This window comes from Macadamia integrifolia, chromosome 7 (assembly GCF_013358625.1).
Source record: "Macadamia integrifolia cultivar HAES 741 chromosome 7, SCU_Mint_v3, whole genome shotgun sequence".
NCBI classification, from domain to species: Eukaryota; Viridiplantae; Streptophyta; class Magnoliopsida; order Proteales; family Proteaceae; genus Macadamia; species Macadamia integrifolia.
This window is the reverse complement of record NC_056563.1, coordinates 8,168,052-8,187,398: the sequence shown is the minus strand read 5'-3', so window position 1 is coordinate 8,187,398 and position 19,347 is coordinate 8,168,052. Positions and strand designations below refer to the sequence as shown.

At 46.2% G+C, this 19,347-nt stretch overlaps 1 protein-coding gene across 2 annotated transcripts in view; it reads left to right on the top strand.

Moving 5' to 3' along the window:
* Window positions 1–19,347, top strand: part of LOC122084360 (transportin-1-like) — an 81,024-nt gene that overhangs the window by 32,270 nt on the left and 29,407 nt on the right. For both annotated transcript variants that reach the window (XM_042652546.1, XM_042652547.1), the window contains exons 15-18: window positions 9,683–9,808; window positions 9,891–9,965; window positions 10,131–10,202; window positions 10,349–10,459. In XM_042652546.1, coding sequence (XP_042508480.1) covers window positions 9,683–9,808; window positions 9,891–9,965; window positions 10,131–10,202; window positions 10,349–10,459 — 384 coding nt within the window. The remainder of the gene's footprint in view (window positions 1–9,682; window positions 9,809–9,890; window positions 9,966–10,130; window positions 10,203–10,348; window positions 10,460–19,347) is intronic.

The window sequence follows — 19,347 nt, the reverse complement described above, 5'->3', positions numbered from 1 at the left end:
TATTATAGAGAAAACGAACAAGACCACAACAAATTCCAAGGCCCTGCCTTTACAAAGGGGGATGCAAGGGCCTGTTAAAGAATCCCCAAGAAACCACAAAGACTAATCACAATTTGTCAAACTGACCCTTAGAAGAGGCCGCTAAAAGTGCAGGATAGCCCACCAAATCATAACAATTGTCTTGGCAATGGACATGACCACTTATATCTGTACTGGCCGGGGAATAGTCCTGGTGGGAATGCTTCTTGGGATAGGGAGGGGAGCTTATGTCGTGCCGGTGGTAGACACGAAAGGGGGGGGGGATGAGGGACAACAGAGGGCTGGAAGAGACCATGTCACTGTAGGGAGAGATGCGCACTGGTCCGGGGAGCAGGGTGGACCAGCCCAGAGGTAGTATTTGGGGGTGGGCAGAATTGGGTGGGCCAAGTGGGATGGGCTGGATTTACCAACGTGAGTGGACTGGCTTGAGGGTGGTGGGCCAAAGGAGTTAATGTGGGGGTTTAGCGGCCCAAGCTGTGAAACTAGCGAGAAGGGTGGGTGGGCTCGAATGGTAGTAGAAAAAAGACAAACTGAAGGCTTGGCAGTGGCAAGATTAGGATGAGATGGGTTTGGTTGAAGCCCCAAGGAAAAGGATGGGGCTTATTCCAGTGGATGGGCCGACCAAGGAAGAGGATTGGGTAATGGTGTGGGGGTTTAAAATGTGTCATGAGGTGCTTGTAGTCGTTGATGTCATGCCCGTGGTCCCAATGGAATCGGCAATATTTGCTTTGATCTTGGTTTCCTATGTGTGAGCCCATCTTGCTCGGCCTTTTAAGGAAATTACTGTTTTTGATATGCATTAATGTGTTGGATTTCCTGTGGCCTGTGGGTGAGGGGAGTGTATTTGTCTTCACAACACCGACATCGGGCGCGAGCTCCGACCTGGGCGGAGGGAGCGCGTGCCACTAGACAGATACTAAGATTAGAAAGGACAACGCCCACTGCCGTAGAAGCCCGAAGCCCATAAGCAGAAGTGAATTCCCCTAAAACGGGTCTAAACGAGCACCCAAGGGCCTCTGAGACCGAAAAGAAAGCCCTCCAATAAGGAAAGGAAAGAGCAACCAACCTCAAATACAGCCACCACACGGATTTATTAAGAGGACGGTCAAGGTCGAGCCGATCCACTAGGTAGTAGTAGAGGGGGGGTCCTAGTCCACTTGATCTATTAGCGGAACCATACCGATGGGGAGACCGATACGGCCGGGAGGATACGCATGCCTCCACCGGCAACGATGTAGGGATTTTTGGCTGACCTCAGCTTTGGTCAGAGTGCTGTTTTCTAACTCTGATCTGCGTGGGTTTCTCTGTTGTCTCTTCCTATTCTCTTCCTGTTCGATCTGCCCCTTCAATGTCTTTCTGCGCAGCCGTGGTGTCAGATGCTTTGATATGCTTCTTGCACTAGGCCAGTAGCTCGTTAGGTTGTTGGGCGGCTTCTTCGACAGGGAGAATGGGCTGATTTTATGCATATCAGATCTGTTGCCGCTGAAATCTGAATTGTCACGCTGCGAGGTAAACTGTGCACCAAGAATAAAAAACTGGGCAAGAGAGAGAGTCGGAGCGGACTCTGGGGAGTTTTCTCCAATGCTTAAGTCAGAAATCCAAGCAACAACAGTATGAATTGGAAGTCCGAAGATCAGTGGAGTAATTAATTGCTTACTGTACCTTGAGTCCTACCTCTGTCAACCGGCAGCCGTATCTGGAAACAACGATTAGTGGATATTTATGCTGTCACCGCACACCAAGCAAAGGATTGGGGGTGTAATGTTAAGAGGTCGTGCTACATGAAGACATTGATCGCAATCTGGGGGAAGTTCCCATCAGGCAACAACGGTTCCGCCTGACCCTACTCAAGCATGCACCTATTTATAGGATGGGGGTGGTGAAACCCTAATCCCAATGGGAGATGTAAAAGGAAAGGGAGAGAGACAGGCTTTGGTTTGGGGAGCAGGGTGTAGCAGCCCAAGGGCAGTACGAGGGAGCAGAATTGGTAGGCCAAGTGGGATGGGCTTGAGATGCCAAGGTGAGTAGACTATCTCGAGGGTGGTGAGCCAAAGGAGTTAACGTGGGGGTTAGTGGTTCAAGCAAAGAAACTAGTGAGAAGGGTGGGTGGGATCGAATGGGAGTAGGAGAAAGACAACTCAAAGGCTTGGCAGTGGGGAGGTTAGGATGAGATGGGTTTGCGTGAAGCCCAATGGGTGCTTATCCTAGTGCATGGGCCGACCAGGGGAGAGGATTGGGTAATGGTGCGGGGGTTTAAAACATAGTTGTCACGGTGTCGTGGCGACCCAAGGTGGTGGAGGGGTGTCTAATCAATTTGTCGATGAGTAACCCGCGATGGCGTTGCCATGGTGACCAATTTGCCTATGTGTTATTTTTTATTTCCCCTATTTTCTAACATTATTTAGTATGCTACAACATATACCCTATAATATAAAAAATCTACATCAATCAACATCAAGTCATCATAAATCAACAAAGCCACATCAAGTCATCAAAAAACAACATGACTTATACATCAAGTCATCAAAAAATAAATATTAAGCTACAACAACTTATTGAGTCATAAAAAATTATATCAATCATCAATGTTTCAGATCTGAAATCATTGGAAATCAACTCTAAAACAGGATATATGAATCTGATCAATGAAGTAATAAGCAATAACAGAACTATGGGTCACATGGTGAACCATACTCAAATGGGATCATCTCATTGCCAACTTAATAAAAAATGGGAAATGGAACATAGAGATTAGAGACATGTAAAATGACATAAAAGAAGGAGAACAAATATATTGAAAATTTATGGCCTGTCGAAGTGCTAGCCTTTGATAGGAGAAGTGCATAGTCATGTAATAACAGAGTTGCAACTTATATTAATAGATGCACACTTTACCTTGAATCATAGACTTGCAGCAACAGAATAACATAATTTGAATCGCAGAATTAAAGCAGCAGCAGCCAAAGCCACTGGCCACCACTAGTAGAAGCCAGCCTAGCCACCACTACTGCCACCGGCATAGAAGAAGAGGGCAGAAGAGGAGATGAGAAATTGGAAGGGAAAAAAAATATAAAAGACATACACGGAACAGAGAAGAAGAAGAATGTGAAGAAAAAAAAAAAAAAAAAAGTTAACCAGAAGAACGAGAAGAAGAGTGGGGCTGAAAAAAAAAACCATTTCTTGTAGTGTCAAAATGGTAGCAGTTGCTTCCACATGAAAGCGAACATTCGGGGAACCAATGGGATGCAGTTCTCTGGGGGTAAGGTCTATCATAGTTTCCGGAGAAGAGCCTGTGATAGGTTGTAGAGGAAGTGATGCTACCAATGGTCCTTATAGATATGTGGTTCAACGGGTAGCCGGATCCTACTATGGCCTTGAGTGGGGAGGTTAGGGTCGACTAAGGGAAGAGGGGTGGGGGGGGTGGAGGGGTAGTTGGTGTGAGGGTGAATGCAGGGGACAGAGGAAGTGGAATCTAGAGCCGGTGTTTCTTTTGCAGGTCTTGGAGGAACGGGATGGTCATCGGTAGGAAGGGGCTTGGGGTAAGCAGTGGAATGAGTTATAGCCGAAGACCTTATAGACGAGGCAGTGAGGAGGCCTCCAGTCGAAGATCACTTCTTGCTCAAACGAGTACCCCTCGTCATCAGATATTGTGATGTAAGAAGGTTGGAATTTCTTTTGTTGATATTTCAACACAGATTCTAGCGAAGGTCAATTTGTCTTTCTTTTTAGTTCTAGCATCTGAGTAGAAGGGAGAACCCTACACCGAACTGACAATACTTAGACTATTGGAACACTAGAAGTGCAGGGGGCACCTCGATAGAGAGATACACAATGGAATGGAGGTAAGGTCGACTTTGCGAAGTTGAAGACCATGGTTTGAGGTCTCGATCTCGACATAGGTTTCGTTGGGCAAAATACTGAGACATGGTGTTTTTTGTCAGCTTCTTGGTGGTTGGTTTTGGTGCCCGTATGGGATTTTCATCCTTTGAAATTTTTAAATATCTTTAGGCCTTTTAAACATTGTGAAAACCTCAGTTTTCGAAAAATTAAACCCAAAATGGTACTTTGATTACGGACCCTTCACCTATTCCACAATCCACACAATATGAAACAATTTGAGAAGTTAGAACATATATAATCCAATTAAAAGTGTAAATAAGCAGAAGGAATTAAAAGAAATAATGGGCAATTACTTAATTGTTCAACATGGATGACTGATGAGTGTTGACTCAAATGAGTCACATACACTAAAATGACATATGTTAGATAATTACATAAGTACCTAAAACTGTTCTTGAGAAGAAAATGATCTCCAAAGGATGATGATGAACTAATAATCGCCAATCTCCAAGTGTTGAAGTTGTTAATCTCCTCTATAAGTGTTGAAGTTGTTAATCTCCACTATAGAGGAGAGATTTGGCAAGAAAAATCACCAAAAGCTCTCTTTTTCATCAGAGAGGCCGGAGCAGTCGAGTTGGGTCGAGTTGAGGGTCAAAATTATGTATATACCACACGTGACTTGGTCTAACTCAATTGAGTAGAGTCTAGACCATAGTTGTCATGGCGTTGCCTAGGCGTCGCCAAGGCGGCGATTTGGCGTCCTGGCAGAAAAAGAAGTTCATGGCAGTGCTACGATTTACGTGACTCACAAATGGAGGTTGCCATTGGCTGATAGGCGTCGCTATGGCACCGCCATGGACGCCAGGTAACGCCTGATTCACTAGGCGGTCGATTTTTTGTAAAATGCAGAGTGATTTTGATAGGGCTATGTTGATTTTTGATGATTTGATGTTGCTTAATGTTGGTTTTATATGTTATAGGGTATATATTGTAGGCTTGTAGCATGCCAAATAACTTTAGAAAATAGGGGAAATAAAAAAATAGCATACTAAATAACTTTAAAAAATAAGGAAAATAAAAAATGACACATGGGCGATTTGACCACCATGGCAACGACATAACGGGCGATTCATCGCCAAATCGATTAGACACCCCTCCATCGCCTTGGATTGATTTGACGCCGTGACAACATGGTCTAGACCGAGATATTTACCGAGACCTTGAGATCTCGGTCGAGATATTGTACACTTTCATATCTCTTGTGCTCTCGTCCCAACAAGCCAAAAAACTGAGATAATAGTAAGATCGCGGCGATATCTTGAACCATGTTGAAGACGATGATCCCAATGTGGCAGTGTCCAAGGAAGATTGGTTTCAGGCAACCTGCTAAGGACCACCTTCTAGAGTATGCAGCTTATCACTTTCCTCATAAAATAGGAAAATGAAAATCCATTATCTAACAAGTGTCCAGTTGCCCTGAACTTTGCTTTTCTTAGATAAAGTTTCACAATATAAAATGGGGTATGGCTTCCGATGAAGTGGCCAGCTAAAGAATTAGACCAAAGACTCGCCTCATTATCCAGAAGGCTAGATGGGTAATGAGAAATTTTCGAGTTACCACTGATGGAAGGAGTAACATAATGGAGAGTGAGACCCTCTCCGGAAGGCACAATGGCATGGATGCAAAGAGCAGACCAAGCCATTCCACCCTGGGAAGGGGAGGGGTGGCATGGGAAACAGGGTGGGAAGATGAGGGGGACTTGGGAGGAGGTGGAGAGAGAGAGGGTGAGTACAGGGAGGGAGTGAGGGAGGCAGGAGCCTGTGGTGGTGGAGGCACCACACCAGGGAGGTCAGCCATGGTGGCCAGCGGACAGGGAAGCGAGGGGGCACTCAGGGAGGGGGATGAACTGCAATCAACATTCCACACTGAGATGGAGCAGTAATGGTTTGAATATGATTAAATCCAACATTCAGTTTAACTTCAAATCTGTAGTGGTTTGGCTATTGTTAGAATCCAATTCCAATAAAAGAGGACAATTAAGGGTATGAAAGAACATGCATGGTTATTTTTAACGAATGAATAACAATTTTTTTGATGACACATCATACCAACATAGTTGGATATACTGATACGTGGAGGGACATTAGCTATGCATGGCTATCTGTGTGCTATTAAGATTGGTCAAAATTGCTATGGTCAACTCATTGGTACTTTGTTGCAAGAGTTCGAGTATTTCTCGTTGAAAACCTGGGTAATATATAGTCCTGAAGAGGTGCTTTGTCTATAGCATTACGATTAATGATTTGGAGTGACAGAATCAGTACGAATTGCATACTTCTCAGCAGAAAAATGGGTTTTGCTTTAGTGTTTTCAAAGCCGATGCTTTCTCATTTTCTACATTTGTTTGCTTCCTAGAAAATAGTTTATTCATAAAAAATTTAGAAGATATAATTTATAAGCGGTTGGTTTCAAACAGGGTTAGGAGGTGTACTGATGAAAGAAAGGGCCACTAACTGTTGGACTTCAGAGGCCTTGAAAGAAATTGAAACTGAGTTCTCTGTGCAACAGTAACAGCCCATGGAGGATCAGATGAAACTGGTGCTAACACTTGAGCCCCAAAACCTTATACTAACATTAGCTTCCTGTCTGAAAATAACCATATGGAATAGTGGACAGTTTTACCGAAAAACCAATCTCACTTCCTCAAAGGGAAGAACTTTTTTCCCCTGCACATCCTTGTTTTCTTATGGTCTAAATTTGGACTCATTCTCCTTCCTAGCATAAGAGGCAGCTTGATTAGTTGTAGGAAGGTCTTTTGCACCAATGTTTCCCTTCTTTCCGAACCCCTTACTGAAACATTTCTGGCGGCTCTCATGTTTGTTGTCCTTGGCCATTCCAATGCCTGACCTTTGGGAACCTTCGGATTGTTATATCGTAGCCCACTTCTTTATGTACATTTCTTGGCAACTGTGCCTCTTTTTCTTCTTCCTCAATAATAGGTCTTGCATCTTGATGGGAAACAAAATGGAGCTTTAGAGATTTGGTGTTCCCTTTCCATTTGTCTGTGATTCTTTTATCCTATATTTAATGGATGCTTCCAAAACATCTAATGTAGAACTATATTTGAGGAGTCAAACAGTCCCAAATTGTCACCTAGCTGCCTGCTTGGCTGTGGCCCTCCACAAGGCTGGCGCCCCTCCACCATGGCTGGCTTCTTGCAGGAGGTGATTCGATTCTCGTCTCGGCGGCTGGAAGTGAAAGTGTGGAGAAAAATTGTTCAGGGTTTGGTGGAACCCTAGTTTGAATTGACCGGATTGCCCTTCTTCTTTGTAATGGGTTTCTTGGCCATTTATTTGCCCTTGTGGGGTGTGATGTTCTGAGTTGTGTGGGCTTATTGACTCGTCTTTTAGCCCATGTGGCTTTGATTACCCTTTTGAGGGTTTGTATGTTCCCTTTAGGATTGTAATCTTCCTACCCTTTTCTTTTTTATTACCCATCCCCCCACCCTCTCCCCACCCCCCACCCCCCCCCCCCCCCCCCCCCCCCCCCCCCCCCCCCCCCCCCCCCCCCCCCCAAAAAAAAAAAAAAAAAAAAGAGTCCCAAATTTTCAAGATCATACACTTAAAAGAAAGCCCAAACCTTGACTAAAGGAAAACTGAAATAACTAGGTCAGGAGCTAAGGTCGAGTGCAAGCAAAACAAAAGGGAGAATCAGTTTCTGATATTTGAGTATGGGTGAGGACCCAAATCAGTCACTGAGGTTAGGAACACAAATTCAAAACAGAAGAAACAATAAAACAGGGACAGAATTAAAGTCAAACAGAAGTGGGGTTGAATAACAGTATCCGAGGTCTAACTGTAGATTGAAAATAGGTCTGTAGTAAATATGTAACAGAACCACAAATCAATACACTAGTAATAAACCTTAAACCAACTATTGATTTCAGTTGAAAGACAGAAAACAAGGTAGAAGTCACTACTGGACAGGGGAATGGGTGATTTTTAATTCCAGCAAATCAGGTGGTCAGAAAGGTCCAAAAATTGGATTGAGTTCTCGTCCTATAGGGAGGTACAGTCGATAGAAAAAAGAAGGTTGATCTGGTGGTTGGGATGTAGAGGAGTTGATTGGGGAACAAATAACTCACAAAATCTCAGAAACAGAATATGAAACACAAGTTTTGAGAGATCAAAGTTACTTTTCAGGATTGGTCTGAAGAAGATTTCAAGGACTGTGCAACAATAATAGAAGAACATAAGCACACTGCAAGGTGTCGACCAGATCAAACACGAGTCCCCGCTATCTTGATCAAACACAAGACAAACTCCGTTGGAGAAGAACAGCGGCAGCAGCAAGGTGGTTATTCAAAATCGTGGCTTCATTGAAGCCTGGGATTTTCTTTTATAATAGAAAATAGGGGGAGCGAGTCCACCAATTAAGAAAGTTTCTGAAACAAACAGAAAGTTTCTCAGTCAATAGTTGCTTGGTTACAAATAAACTAAGAAAATAGAAACAATTACAAAAGGAAACTTATTTGCTTGTGTTCTAAGAATAAGACAAATATTACAACTGAACCACAACTTAAATATATTTTTGGATGAATAAATAATTTCACTACCAAACGGAGGAGAGAATATACAAGGGGGAGAGGCAAATGCCACAAAGCGTACATACAGGCAACTCTGAGAGGAGGCCTACCAAGGGAAAGAAACCTTACCAAAATACAGCCAAGGGGATACATCAAGGGGGGGGGTTGGTTGGGAGTCCCCAGGAGCAACAATGAGCCTATTCCTTGGGGAGTCAGAAGCCTTGCGATGGCGAATGCATCATAGTTTAGAGCTTACATTGAAGTATGTGGCTTTCCAAATCTTCTCAAAAGAGCGAGAGTTGGAAGTCCATGTACAAAAATTGCGCTCCATCCAAAGATGGTTAATGGTAGCACCGAACGCCAATTTCCCTACTGTGTCACAAATGGTGGAGCCATGGAAAGTCATATCAACCCAGATCCATTCTCGACTCAAGGGGAGGGGGGATCTATGGGCTGGTCAGCAACTGCGAAGGACTTTCTTCCAAAAAAAGGAGGAGAAGGGGCAGAAGAAGAGGTGGTTAGTATTTTCAACCCCTTTCCAGCAAAGGCAACTGAGGAGGAGACCAGGATGTGGCGATGGTTGAGGAAGGACTGCGTAGGGAGGCAGTTGGAAAGAGAGCGCCAAGCAGTGAAGCTGTGGCGAGGGATATGGCCTTTAAACCGGACAATGTTGTACTAGGGGATAGAGGTTCCCGGAGTACGAATATGGTTCCAGGCAGAGGCAGAGGCAGATGAGAACATCCCAGTGGGGGAAGGGAACCACAACTTAAATTGGACCAAACCTGGTTCACATAACTGAACTGAACCAAGTCTAAAATGTAAAAAATAGAACAGCAACTCTCTTAACATTATCATGGGCTGGCTAGCCTCCCAATCATGGGGCTGAGGGAGCCTCTTCTTCCTTTGACTCTAAGTCTTCAATTCTGCATCAGCATCCCTATTTATAACTCTCTTCATTTTTATCACGAGTGCTTCTTGTGTTCAGGTGTGCTATGTTATCTAGTGAAATAATGCCGCTTCACCATTAAGCATGTTATTGTTTGGACGAGGAAAGCATATACTGTCTATTTTCCATTTGAATGCATGTTGTTGCAGTTTGTAGATGATATTTAAACATCTTGTACTTTTTTTTCAGAATCAAAGCTGTTGAATTTCTAAGCTGCAATTATATTTCCATTTCTTAACCAATAGTGAACTCTTTTGTTGTCCTTGTTCAGAGCATTGGTCACCAAAAAGGTCGTGAACAATTTGAAAAAGTTCTTATGGGTCTTCTACGAAGAGTATTAGACACTAACAAACGGGTGCAAGAGGCTGCTTGTTCAGCCTTTGCGACACTTGAAGAGGTTCCTTCTCTAACAACGTTTCTATTATTGCAATTCTTCTAAGTACTGCAATGTTTTAACACTATTGTTTCTCAATTCGCAGGAGGCTGCAGAAGAGTTGTCACCACTTTTGGAGATTATTCTGCAACACCTCTTGTGTGCTTTTGGAAAATACCAGGTTCTTCCTTTGCTATTTTTGATTTATTGATATCTGTGTTTTTTCGTGTATTGATGTTCAAAAAAAAGCTGTAACTACTTCCCTTGAACCTTATTATATTTCTTATATGGAGAAATATGTCCTTGAGTTATATCTGTTTTTTGTATGTCATTTAATTGTTTTCAGAAAAAGAACCTGCGGATTGTTTATGATGCTATTGGTACTCTAGCAGATGCAGTTGGAGGGGAACTAAATCAGGTACAGTCTCTGTTATGTGCACTTAATGGATTATCGGTTTGTTTAATGTGGATGTTGGACTTGAGCCAATGGCTTGATGATTTGATTTCTGCATTCAATTGAAACTTAATACTTGCATTCTGATTCTCTATCTTAATCTATGACAGCCCAGATATCTTGATATCTTGATGCCTCCATTAATCTCGAAGTGGCAGCAACTTTCAAATTCCGAGAAGGACCTTTTTCCATTGCTTGAGTGTTTCACATCCATAGCACAGGTATATGTTTTATTTGATCTTTGTTTGGCCTAGGCTATGCTACTCATGGGACCACAACAATTCTTTTCTCGTTTTATTTAGATCAATAACTAAAATAAGAAAACAAATGACAAACAATGAGAGGCTCTGGGCTCAAACACACTGTGGGTTAATAAGGGGGGAAAGGCCTCAAGTATGCTATGGGCCCAGTCATTCCTCTATGGGTCAAACAATCAGCTTTATAGTTTATTAAATCAGATGGGAACTGAATCATAAATTGGTATGGTTCTTCTTTGATCTTTGCTAACAATGGAGTGACCAAGGAAATGTGTGGTAATGTTTATACATCTTTAGGTAGAACGAAGAGGAAGCCAGAGAAAAAAAAAAGGGGGGGGGATGCTACTTTTGCTGTGGCCAGATTGAAAAATGTGTGGTTAATGAATCGAGCCTATGTGCAGAAATTCTGCAGCCAACCAAAAATATAGGCACACTAGTAGAGTATCTTGAGAGTACAGGTTGCAGAGCAGAAAGTTGAAAGAAATACTGAAAATTAACCTGATCGGTTCATGTGAAAAAAGCACAGAATGTAAGAAACAGTGCAGAACCTGAATGATTGAAACTAGAAGTTTACTGAAGAGAGAACTGTTTAGCATGAACAGCATCTAGGTTTGAAATTATGGTAATTAACTGGTATTTATCTAACTTACTATGCTAATTTTTATTAGCATCCGCTTTGCAATTATACGCTTTAATGCAACTGAATATTTTCTTTATTTAGACCTTGATATCTCAGGTTGGTTCCCGATACCGTGGATCCATTCTGGATTGGCTGATCTAGCCTGATCCTGGCTGATATTTGAAGGGAGATTGGTGCTATCTATTACTGCCGAAAATCCGTGAGCCAACCCTGCACAAGCACAGAAGGTAGAGGCCTGGAGGTATCTCTGGGATTAGTCCTCCGACGCCTAAGTTAGAGATCGGCAGAATAGTGTTTTTACAGGAGGAATGGTGTGTGTGGGCATGCCTCCCCTTTCCTCCTTTTGGGTTCCCTCTTATAGGGTTTCTGGGCCTAGGGTTTCGGGAGCCCCCGTCGGGTATCTTCTTCTCACGTGGTTTGAAACCTTGGGGCCTCTATCGGGTGGGCGGCATGTGACCTTCCCTCGGATGCCACGTGTTTTCACTTTACTGGGTGACTAATTCTGCCGTATCAGCAGCCCCCTTACTTCCACTAGGAGGCTCTTTCAATGGGAGTAACTATTTAATTTCTCTTTCGAGGGCGCTTTCGGCCTTCGGTTTTGGCCTTCGTCTTGAAACCACGACCTTCAGTTAGGTCTGCTCGGCCCTAGCCCGAGCTCCCAACCGACGTTGTGACCTTCGGTCAGGTCTGCTTGGACTTGGCCTAAGCCCCCAACCGAGGTTTTGACCTTTGGTTAGGTCTGCCCGGCCTTGGCCTGACCCCCTAGTCCCAACCGAGGTTTTGACCTTCGGTCAAGTTTGCTCGGCCTTGGCCTGGGCTCCCAACCGAGGTTTTGACCCTAGGTCAGGTTTGCTCGGCCTTGGCCTGGGCACCCTACCGAGGTTGTGACATTCGGTCAGTTCTGCTCGGCTTTGGCCTGGGCTCCCAACCGAGGTTTTGACCCTCGGTCAGGTCTGCTCGAGTCTGGGTGCGGTACTACGCTTGTGTGCTTTGCTTGAGTGTGCTTCGGGAATCTCGCGTAGATGACGTGTACTGCATTTGATGAGGTTGGGGAGTCGTATTGACGCACTTTTTCCTACAAATAGTGTCACTTTCTCTCATTGTCATCTTCTACTCATTTCTCTGACCCTTCGCCCTTCGTCCTTAAGTGTCCTCTGATCTTCGGTTTGGTCAGAGTCATTGAGAAGTAAGTTATGTCTAGATCTTTAGGTAGTGGCCCCTCATCATCCGAGGATGCATTTTCTAGGCGTCGGAGTCCTGGTCACGTCCGAGGGATGTCCTTGGACTTGTCTTTCACATCCACATCTTCAGATGCCTCCTCATCCTCTACCGCCAGTGACATGAGTGGTGGAGGTATTAGGGAGGGGCTTCTCGACTCCAGGGCCCAGGAAAACGAGTCCTTGGAGGTCGAAGCTAGGAATATAGTGTCGACCATGATCGAGGAAGAGGTAATGGAGCTCCGTGTGTCATGTAGTATCCCAGACGAGTTCGTCCTTCGGATACCGAGGCCTGAAGATAGAGCAAGCTACCGAAATCCTGAAGAGCTTTGCTTCTATCGGGATGCCTTCAAGGCCGGGCTTCGGCTCCTTCACCCATTCTTAAGCCAGGTGTTTTGGCACTACGGCATCTGTCCAACCCAGCTGACCCCGAATGGGTGGCGACAGGTCCTCAGTTTCATCGTTTTCTTCTCTCAGATGGGGAGACCTCTCTCCCTTCCTCTCTTCCTTAACTGTAGGTCTCTTGGTTCTAGCAAGGGGGACTCAGGCTATTATTACTTCTGCCTTAGAAAAGACCTCCGGTTTCTGAACCGATACCCGACCTCGATACATGGTTGGAAGTTGAAGTTTTTTTTTTGTGAGGGTGTCCAAAGGGTTCCCCTTGGGTAATACTTGGGACATCCCAGATCTAAAGGACGTGAACTCTGCACGACTGCACCTACCCTCTTCGGGACAGATGCAGAGTCACTATTGATGGCTAAGGACAAGACACTCCGTTGGCCTGTTGAGTCCAGTAGCCTCCAGTCGGATGCCTTTCTATTCCTGTTCGGGCTTAGCCCGGGTGAGTTCTAGGTCTACCACTATTTTTGCTTCGGAATTAGCTTTTTGGTACTAATCTTGACCATCTTTGTTGCAGTGCAAATTTCGAGAGCAGAAGCCGGGGCGGCCGCTGCCGAGAGGTAGGCCTAGCTTAAGGAAGCTAGGGCCCAAGATGCCCAGCAGAGGCAGCAGAAGAAAGGCAAGAGAAGAGGCGCTTCAACTTCCAACACCCTCCCAAAGAAGAAGCCCAGATCCGAAGACCCCACCGTCGAGGCCATCCAGGCGTTAGAGGCCCCAAGCCGCCGCACATCCCCTCCTTGGGCCTCCTCCCCTAGTGCCGACTTTCGAAGCCCGAGGGCCAATCATTCTCGAACTGAAGTCGGGTTCGTCCCTTGGTGGTCCATTAAGGAGGGCGAGACACTTTCCATCGGGCTAGTTGCCCGAGAGCTCGTCCAGAAGGGGAGCTTGCCAGGAGACGCGGCCGAGGTCCAAATCCAAGGGACCAAGGCCATGATTACAAGCACTTGCGTGTTCATGGAAGTGGTAATTTTCGGAATTCGGCCTTGAATTTTTTTTTTCTCGTTGCTTCCCTTTTTTTTTCTAACTGTTAATCTCTTCTAGGCTCAGAACCAAGTCGGCCAGTTGACTATCTGAGCCGAAGCCCTGGCCAGGGACATCGAGGTGTCCAAGCGTGAGAAGTCAGTGCTCGACAAGGAGCGCATAGTCCTCGAAAAAGTGGAACATCTGGAGGCCGACCACCGCGCACAGCAGGAGAGCGATCCAAAGCTCAAGGAACTGGAGGTGCAGATGGCCGTAAGGCTAAGGGAAGCCAAACCCCGAGCTGTCGAGAGCTACAAGTCCTCTAAGGACTTTCGGGAGGTGGTTAAGCGCGCCATCGCCCCAGGGTTCATCATGGGCGCTACCGATGTTCGAGATTAGGTCCTCGAACATCATCCCGAGGTATCCTTCGAGGGGAGTGGCCTCATCTTCGAGGACGCCGATGCAGCTCCTATCGCCACCAAGGTCGTAGATGGTGAGGACAGCGGCAGTGAGGGAGAGGGGGTCTAGGCGTCTCGTGAGGTCCCTCTTACTCCTGGGAGAGGAGACTCCGATGTAGATATTGCCGACCCTGCTAGGGACGAGGCCACCCCTCCAACAGACACTCCATGAGGCTCTTTTTTTTTTTTTAATCTTAGCCCTCGGGCCTCTTTGTAATCTTAGCCTTAGGTTCTTTATGTAATTTTGGCCTTCGGGCGTCTTCATGTAATGTTGGCCTTCGGGCATCTTCATGAATGAAATGCTTTTTTGTTCAGATACTTATATTCTCGCTTTGCTTTGCTTTCTTTTCCTTCTTTTTTTTTTTCTTTGCAATCCCGAAGACGGATTCCTAACCCGAAGGGCTGTACCAGATCTTCGTCCAATAGGTGTGGGTATGAAGGCCGAAGCTCTTATTCAAGTGGTTCAGTGGGAGCCAACCTTTATCACAAGGTTCGGTCCGGTTGAGTCATTGGTCCGATGGTGGGGGGACAAAGGCCGAAGCTCCCACGCACCTCGGGGTGTCTTCATTCAGCTCCCACCGCAGGTGCTTCCTTCATACCCCTGCCTATTGGCGGCTCTCAACTTTGTTAGGCCCTATCGGGGGTTCCTAGTCAGGTCTGCTTTACCTTGGCCTGAGCTCCCAACCAGGGTTATTCCTTCGATCATGTCTTCTCGGCTTTGGCCCGAGCGCCCGACCGAAGGATGTACCTTATATTAGTAATTATCTAGAAGCGATTGCTGTAAGCCAGCTCATATATTATGGGATGAAAATCCTCCGGAGAGCTAGGGATGGAGAGTTACAACTTGGAAGTGCTTAGGGATTCAAAAAATTACAAAATGTAAATGTAAATGTGCTTGCTACTTCACTACTGGTAGAATTTCCTCAAGTTCTTCGACTGATCGGGGTACCTTTTCTCCCCCCGTAGTCTCTAGGTGATAGGACCCTGGTCGTATTATCCTTGAGACTCTGTAAGGACCTTCCCAATTTGGAGCTAGCTTTCCTTGATGCCTCGGGTCTGATATCTCCGCCCTTCTGAGAACGAGGTCACCCATTTTGAACTCGTTCCTTCGGCTTGTAGAGTTGTAATGCCTTGCAACCTTTTGCTGGTAGGCGGCGATCCTTTCTTACGAGGCGTCTCTGACTTCAGTCAAGAGGTCTAAATTAGCTCGGAGTCCTTTATCGTTTTCTTCTTCATCGTTATACTGAATCTGATGGGTTATGGCTCCTACCTCCACCGGGAGCACAACTTCGGTGCAGTAGGTTAAAATGAAGGGTGTTTTTCCGCTAGCTGATCTCTAAGTTGTGCGGTAAGCCCAAAGGATGTGCAACTCTTTTGCCCATAACCCTTTGGCATCATCCAGTCTCTTCTTTATTCCTTGGAGCAGGGTACGATTGGTTACCTCTGTCAGTCCGTTGGTCGATGGGTAATCGACGGACGTTTTCCTGAGGTCAATGCTGAGGGCATCACAAAACAAGCCAAAAGTGGGTTGGCGAACTGAGTTCCATTGTCCGTTACTACCACCCGGGGGATTCCGAATCGATAGACTACCGCCCTCTCGAAGAAGTCCCTTACATTCTTTTTAGATATCGTAGCCAGTTGGGGTAATACTTTCTTTGCCTCGTGGCCACAACAAACTTTCTTTGCCTCGTGGCCAGGGGGAACGGGCCCAGGATGCCCATTCCCCATGTAGCAAATGGTACCGGGCTTGACAGGGAGGAAAGCTCGGTAGAGTCCTACCGAGGGACGGAGGCAAACATCTGACACTTAATGCACTTCCTGACGAACAACTCCGCATCCTTCCTCATGGTCAGTTAGAACAGGCCCTGCCTCAGCACTTTATGGGCCAAGGCCCAGGCTCCCAGGTGTTGGTCACATATCCCTTCATGTGCTTCTCGGAGTGCGTACTCGCCATCTGCAAGGTTCAGGTACTTGAGGTACGATGTGGTGAACCCTATTTTGTACAGCATCTCGTCCTTCAATAGGAAGCGTGCTGACCGCATTCGTACCTTCTTTGCCTTGTCCCTGTCCTTGGAGAGTACTCCTTCCTTCAGGTATTTGATTATGGCATCCATCCAGCTAGGGCCGTTCTCGCCAATGGGTAACACCTCCCGGGGTTTTTTGGTGTTTAGTTGGGGTAATACTTTAAAATACACCGATCGTCCAAGGTCCGTGAAGTCAGAGGTGGTCAATTGTGACAGCATGTCTGCGCTGGCATTCTCTGCCCGCGGCACTTGCGTTACCTCGAACTCCTTGAAGGCTGTTACTTTCTCTCGCACCGTCTTCAAGTGCTCGGCCATCCTTTGTTCCTTGGCTTCATAGTCCCCATTCACTTGTCGCACCATGAGCTGAGTCACTGTGCACCACTAACTCCTGTACCATCAAAGCCCCGCCAGATTTATTTCGGCTATTAGTGCTTCGTACTCAGCTTCATTGTTGGAGGCATTGAAGTCGAACCGTATGGCATACTCGATCTTGAATCCTTCAGGGCTAACAAGTATGATCCCTGCATTGCTTCCCACACTGTTAGATGCACCATCCACATATAGTGTCCAAGTCCTTTCTGCCCCGAGCCTCGACAGACTCCTGGGGTTCATCTGGGAGCGTTGTCTCAGCTATGAAGTCTGCTAGGGCTTGTGCTTTTATTACGGTTCTCGGTTTGTACTGGATGTTGAATTCTCCCAATTCTATGGCCCAGTTTACTAGGCGGCCAGACATATCCGGCCTCTGTAGTATCTTCTTCAAGGGTTGACTGTGAGCACACACACCGTGTGCGATTAGAAATTGGGCCTCAGCTTTCTTGCCGCTATCACCGGGGCGTATGTCACTGTCTCCATCTTTCAGTATCTTGTTTCTGCATCCAAAAGGGTTCGGCTAACGTAATATATTGGCCCCTGTTGTTTTCCTTTATCAGTACCGCGCTTACTGCCATTGCCGATACAACTAGGTATAAGTGCAAGGTATCCCCTGTGTTTGGCTTCGTCAATAGTGGGGGCGTCGCTAAGTACTCTTTCAACATTTCTAAGGACATTTCGCATTCTTCCGTGCACTTGAACTTTTTCGACCCCTTCAAAGTTTTGAAGAAAGGAAGGCCCTTATCAGCTGACCGAGACATGAACCGTCCTAGGGCGACGACTCTACTTGTGAGCTCCTGGACTTGCTTCACATTTTGTGGTGGTCTCATATCTCGAATGGCTTGTATTTTTATCGAGTTGGCTTCAATTCCCCTCTCCAAAACGATGAAGCCGAGGAACTTTCCCGATGATACTCTGAACGCACACTTTGTTGGATTCATCTTCATGCCGTATTGCCTTAATACTATGAATGCCTTTTCTAGGTCTCGGATATAGTGTTCTGCCTTCAGCCTTTTCACTAGCATGTCATCCACGTACACCTCTATGGTCTTGCCGATCATCCCCTTGAAGATCTTGTTCACTAACTTTTGATAAGTGGCCCCTGCGTTTTTTAGTCCGAAGGGCATTACTTCGTAGCAGTAAAGTCCTCCCTCGGTCATGAAGGATGTCTTCGGGACATCGGCCTCACACATCTTGATTTGATTGTACCCCAAGTACGCGTCAATGAAGCTCAGCGCCTCATGTCCTGAAGTGGTGTTGATGAGAAGGTCTATCTTCGGTTGGGGGTAGCTGTCCTTTGGGCAGGCCTTGTTTAAATCGGTTAAGTCGATACAGATCCTCGACTTCCCGTTTGCCTTTGGGGCTATAACCACATTGGATATCCATTAGGGGTATTGGATTTTGCGGATGAACCTTGCTTCTAGCAACTTCTCTATCTCCTCATCTGTCTTTTGCTGCATCTTGGGGGCAAAGATCCTCTTCTTCTGCTACACCGGCTTTTTAGTCGGGTCGATACTCAAACGATGCTCTATTAGCTCTCAGTCTATCCCAGACATGTTCGAGGCCTACCAGGCGAAGACGTCAGAATTGCCTCAAAGGAATGAGATGAGTTTTTCTCGTTGCTACTTTGGCATTATAGCCTCGACTTGGAATTGGCGAGTACTATCCCCTTCTTCGGCTTCGACTTATCAGCTCCTCAGTCGGTTCTCCCCTCTGATAATTTGTATCATCGCGTAGATCTTCTATCGGGAGCGCCTCGCCCGCTTTTCCCTTTCCCCATAAGGTGGTGGCGTAGCACTTCCGGGACGCCTCCTAATTGCCTCGACATTCACCGACCCCGTTCTTAGTTGGGAACTTCATCTTGAGGTGTGGTGTGGAAACAACCTTTAGTAGGTTTAAGCCAACCCTCCCTAGTATAGTGTTGTACGCTGAAGTGATGTTTACTACCAGAAAGTTGATCATAACTGTTACTTGGCAGTCTCCGGTGCCTGCCCTTACCGGCAACTCAACCGACCCTTCTACTTTGACCGGGGCGCCTAAGAACCCTTGCAATGGGTGTTCGACCTTCTTCTGCTTTCCTTTATCTCGGCCATCTTTTGGAAGGCTTCAAGGAATAGGATATCAGCTGAACTGCCGTTATCCACCAAGATCCTTTTTACTCTGCTATTGGCTACGGTCATGGTGATTACCTGGGCATCGTCATGTGGCATCTGCACCCCTTCTAGGTCGTCATCCGAGAAGGAGATAACCGTCCCCGTCCTTGCCTTATTGTTTGACCATTCGGCCATATGCACGCTTCTCGCATAGGCTTTTGCTTTCCTGGCCGAGATAAAACTGTCTCCAGCGGTTAGGCCTCCACTGATAGTTGTTATAACCCTTGTTGGGCTTTTATGATCGTCACAGGGGCGATGGTCAGCTTCCTCGAGGGTTCGGTCCCTTTGCCGTTCTTGATTGCCTCTGCGGGCTGGCCCCTTTCTTTCACGGCGACCTCTACTGTCTCTTTGGCGGTTATCCCTGCGGTCATTGCCGTCATGGGCATCCCCCTTTTTACGGTCTACGAATCGACCTAGATATCCCCTTCGAATCATTCCTTCTATCTCTCCCTTCAGGTGCCAACAATCTTCGGTGTCATGGCCGTGATCTTTGTGGAAGTGGCAATACTTGTCCATATTACGTCTCTCAGGATGGCCCATCTTCCCTGGCCACTTCATGACTCTGGCATCTGGGGTTTTATTTGCATTAGCACGTCCGTCCGTCTCCTGTTTAGCGGCGCATATTTCTCGAA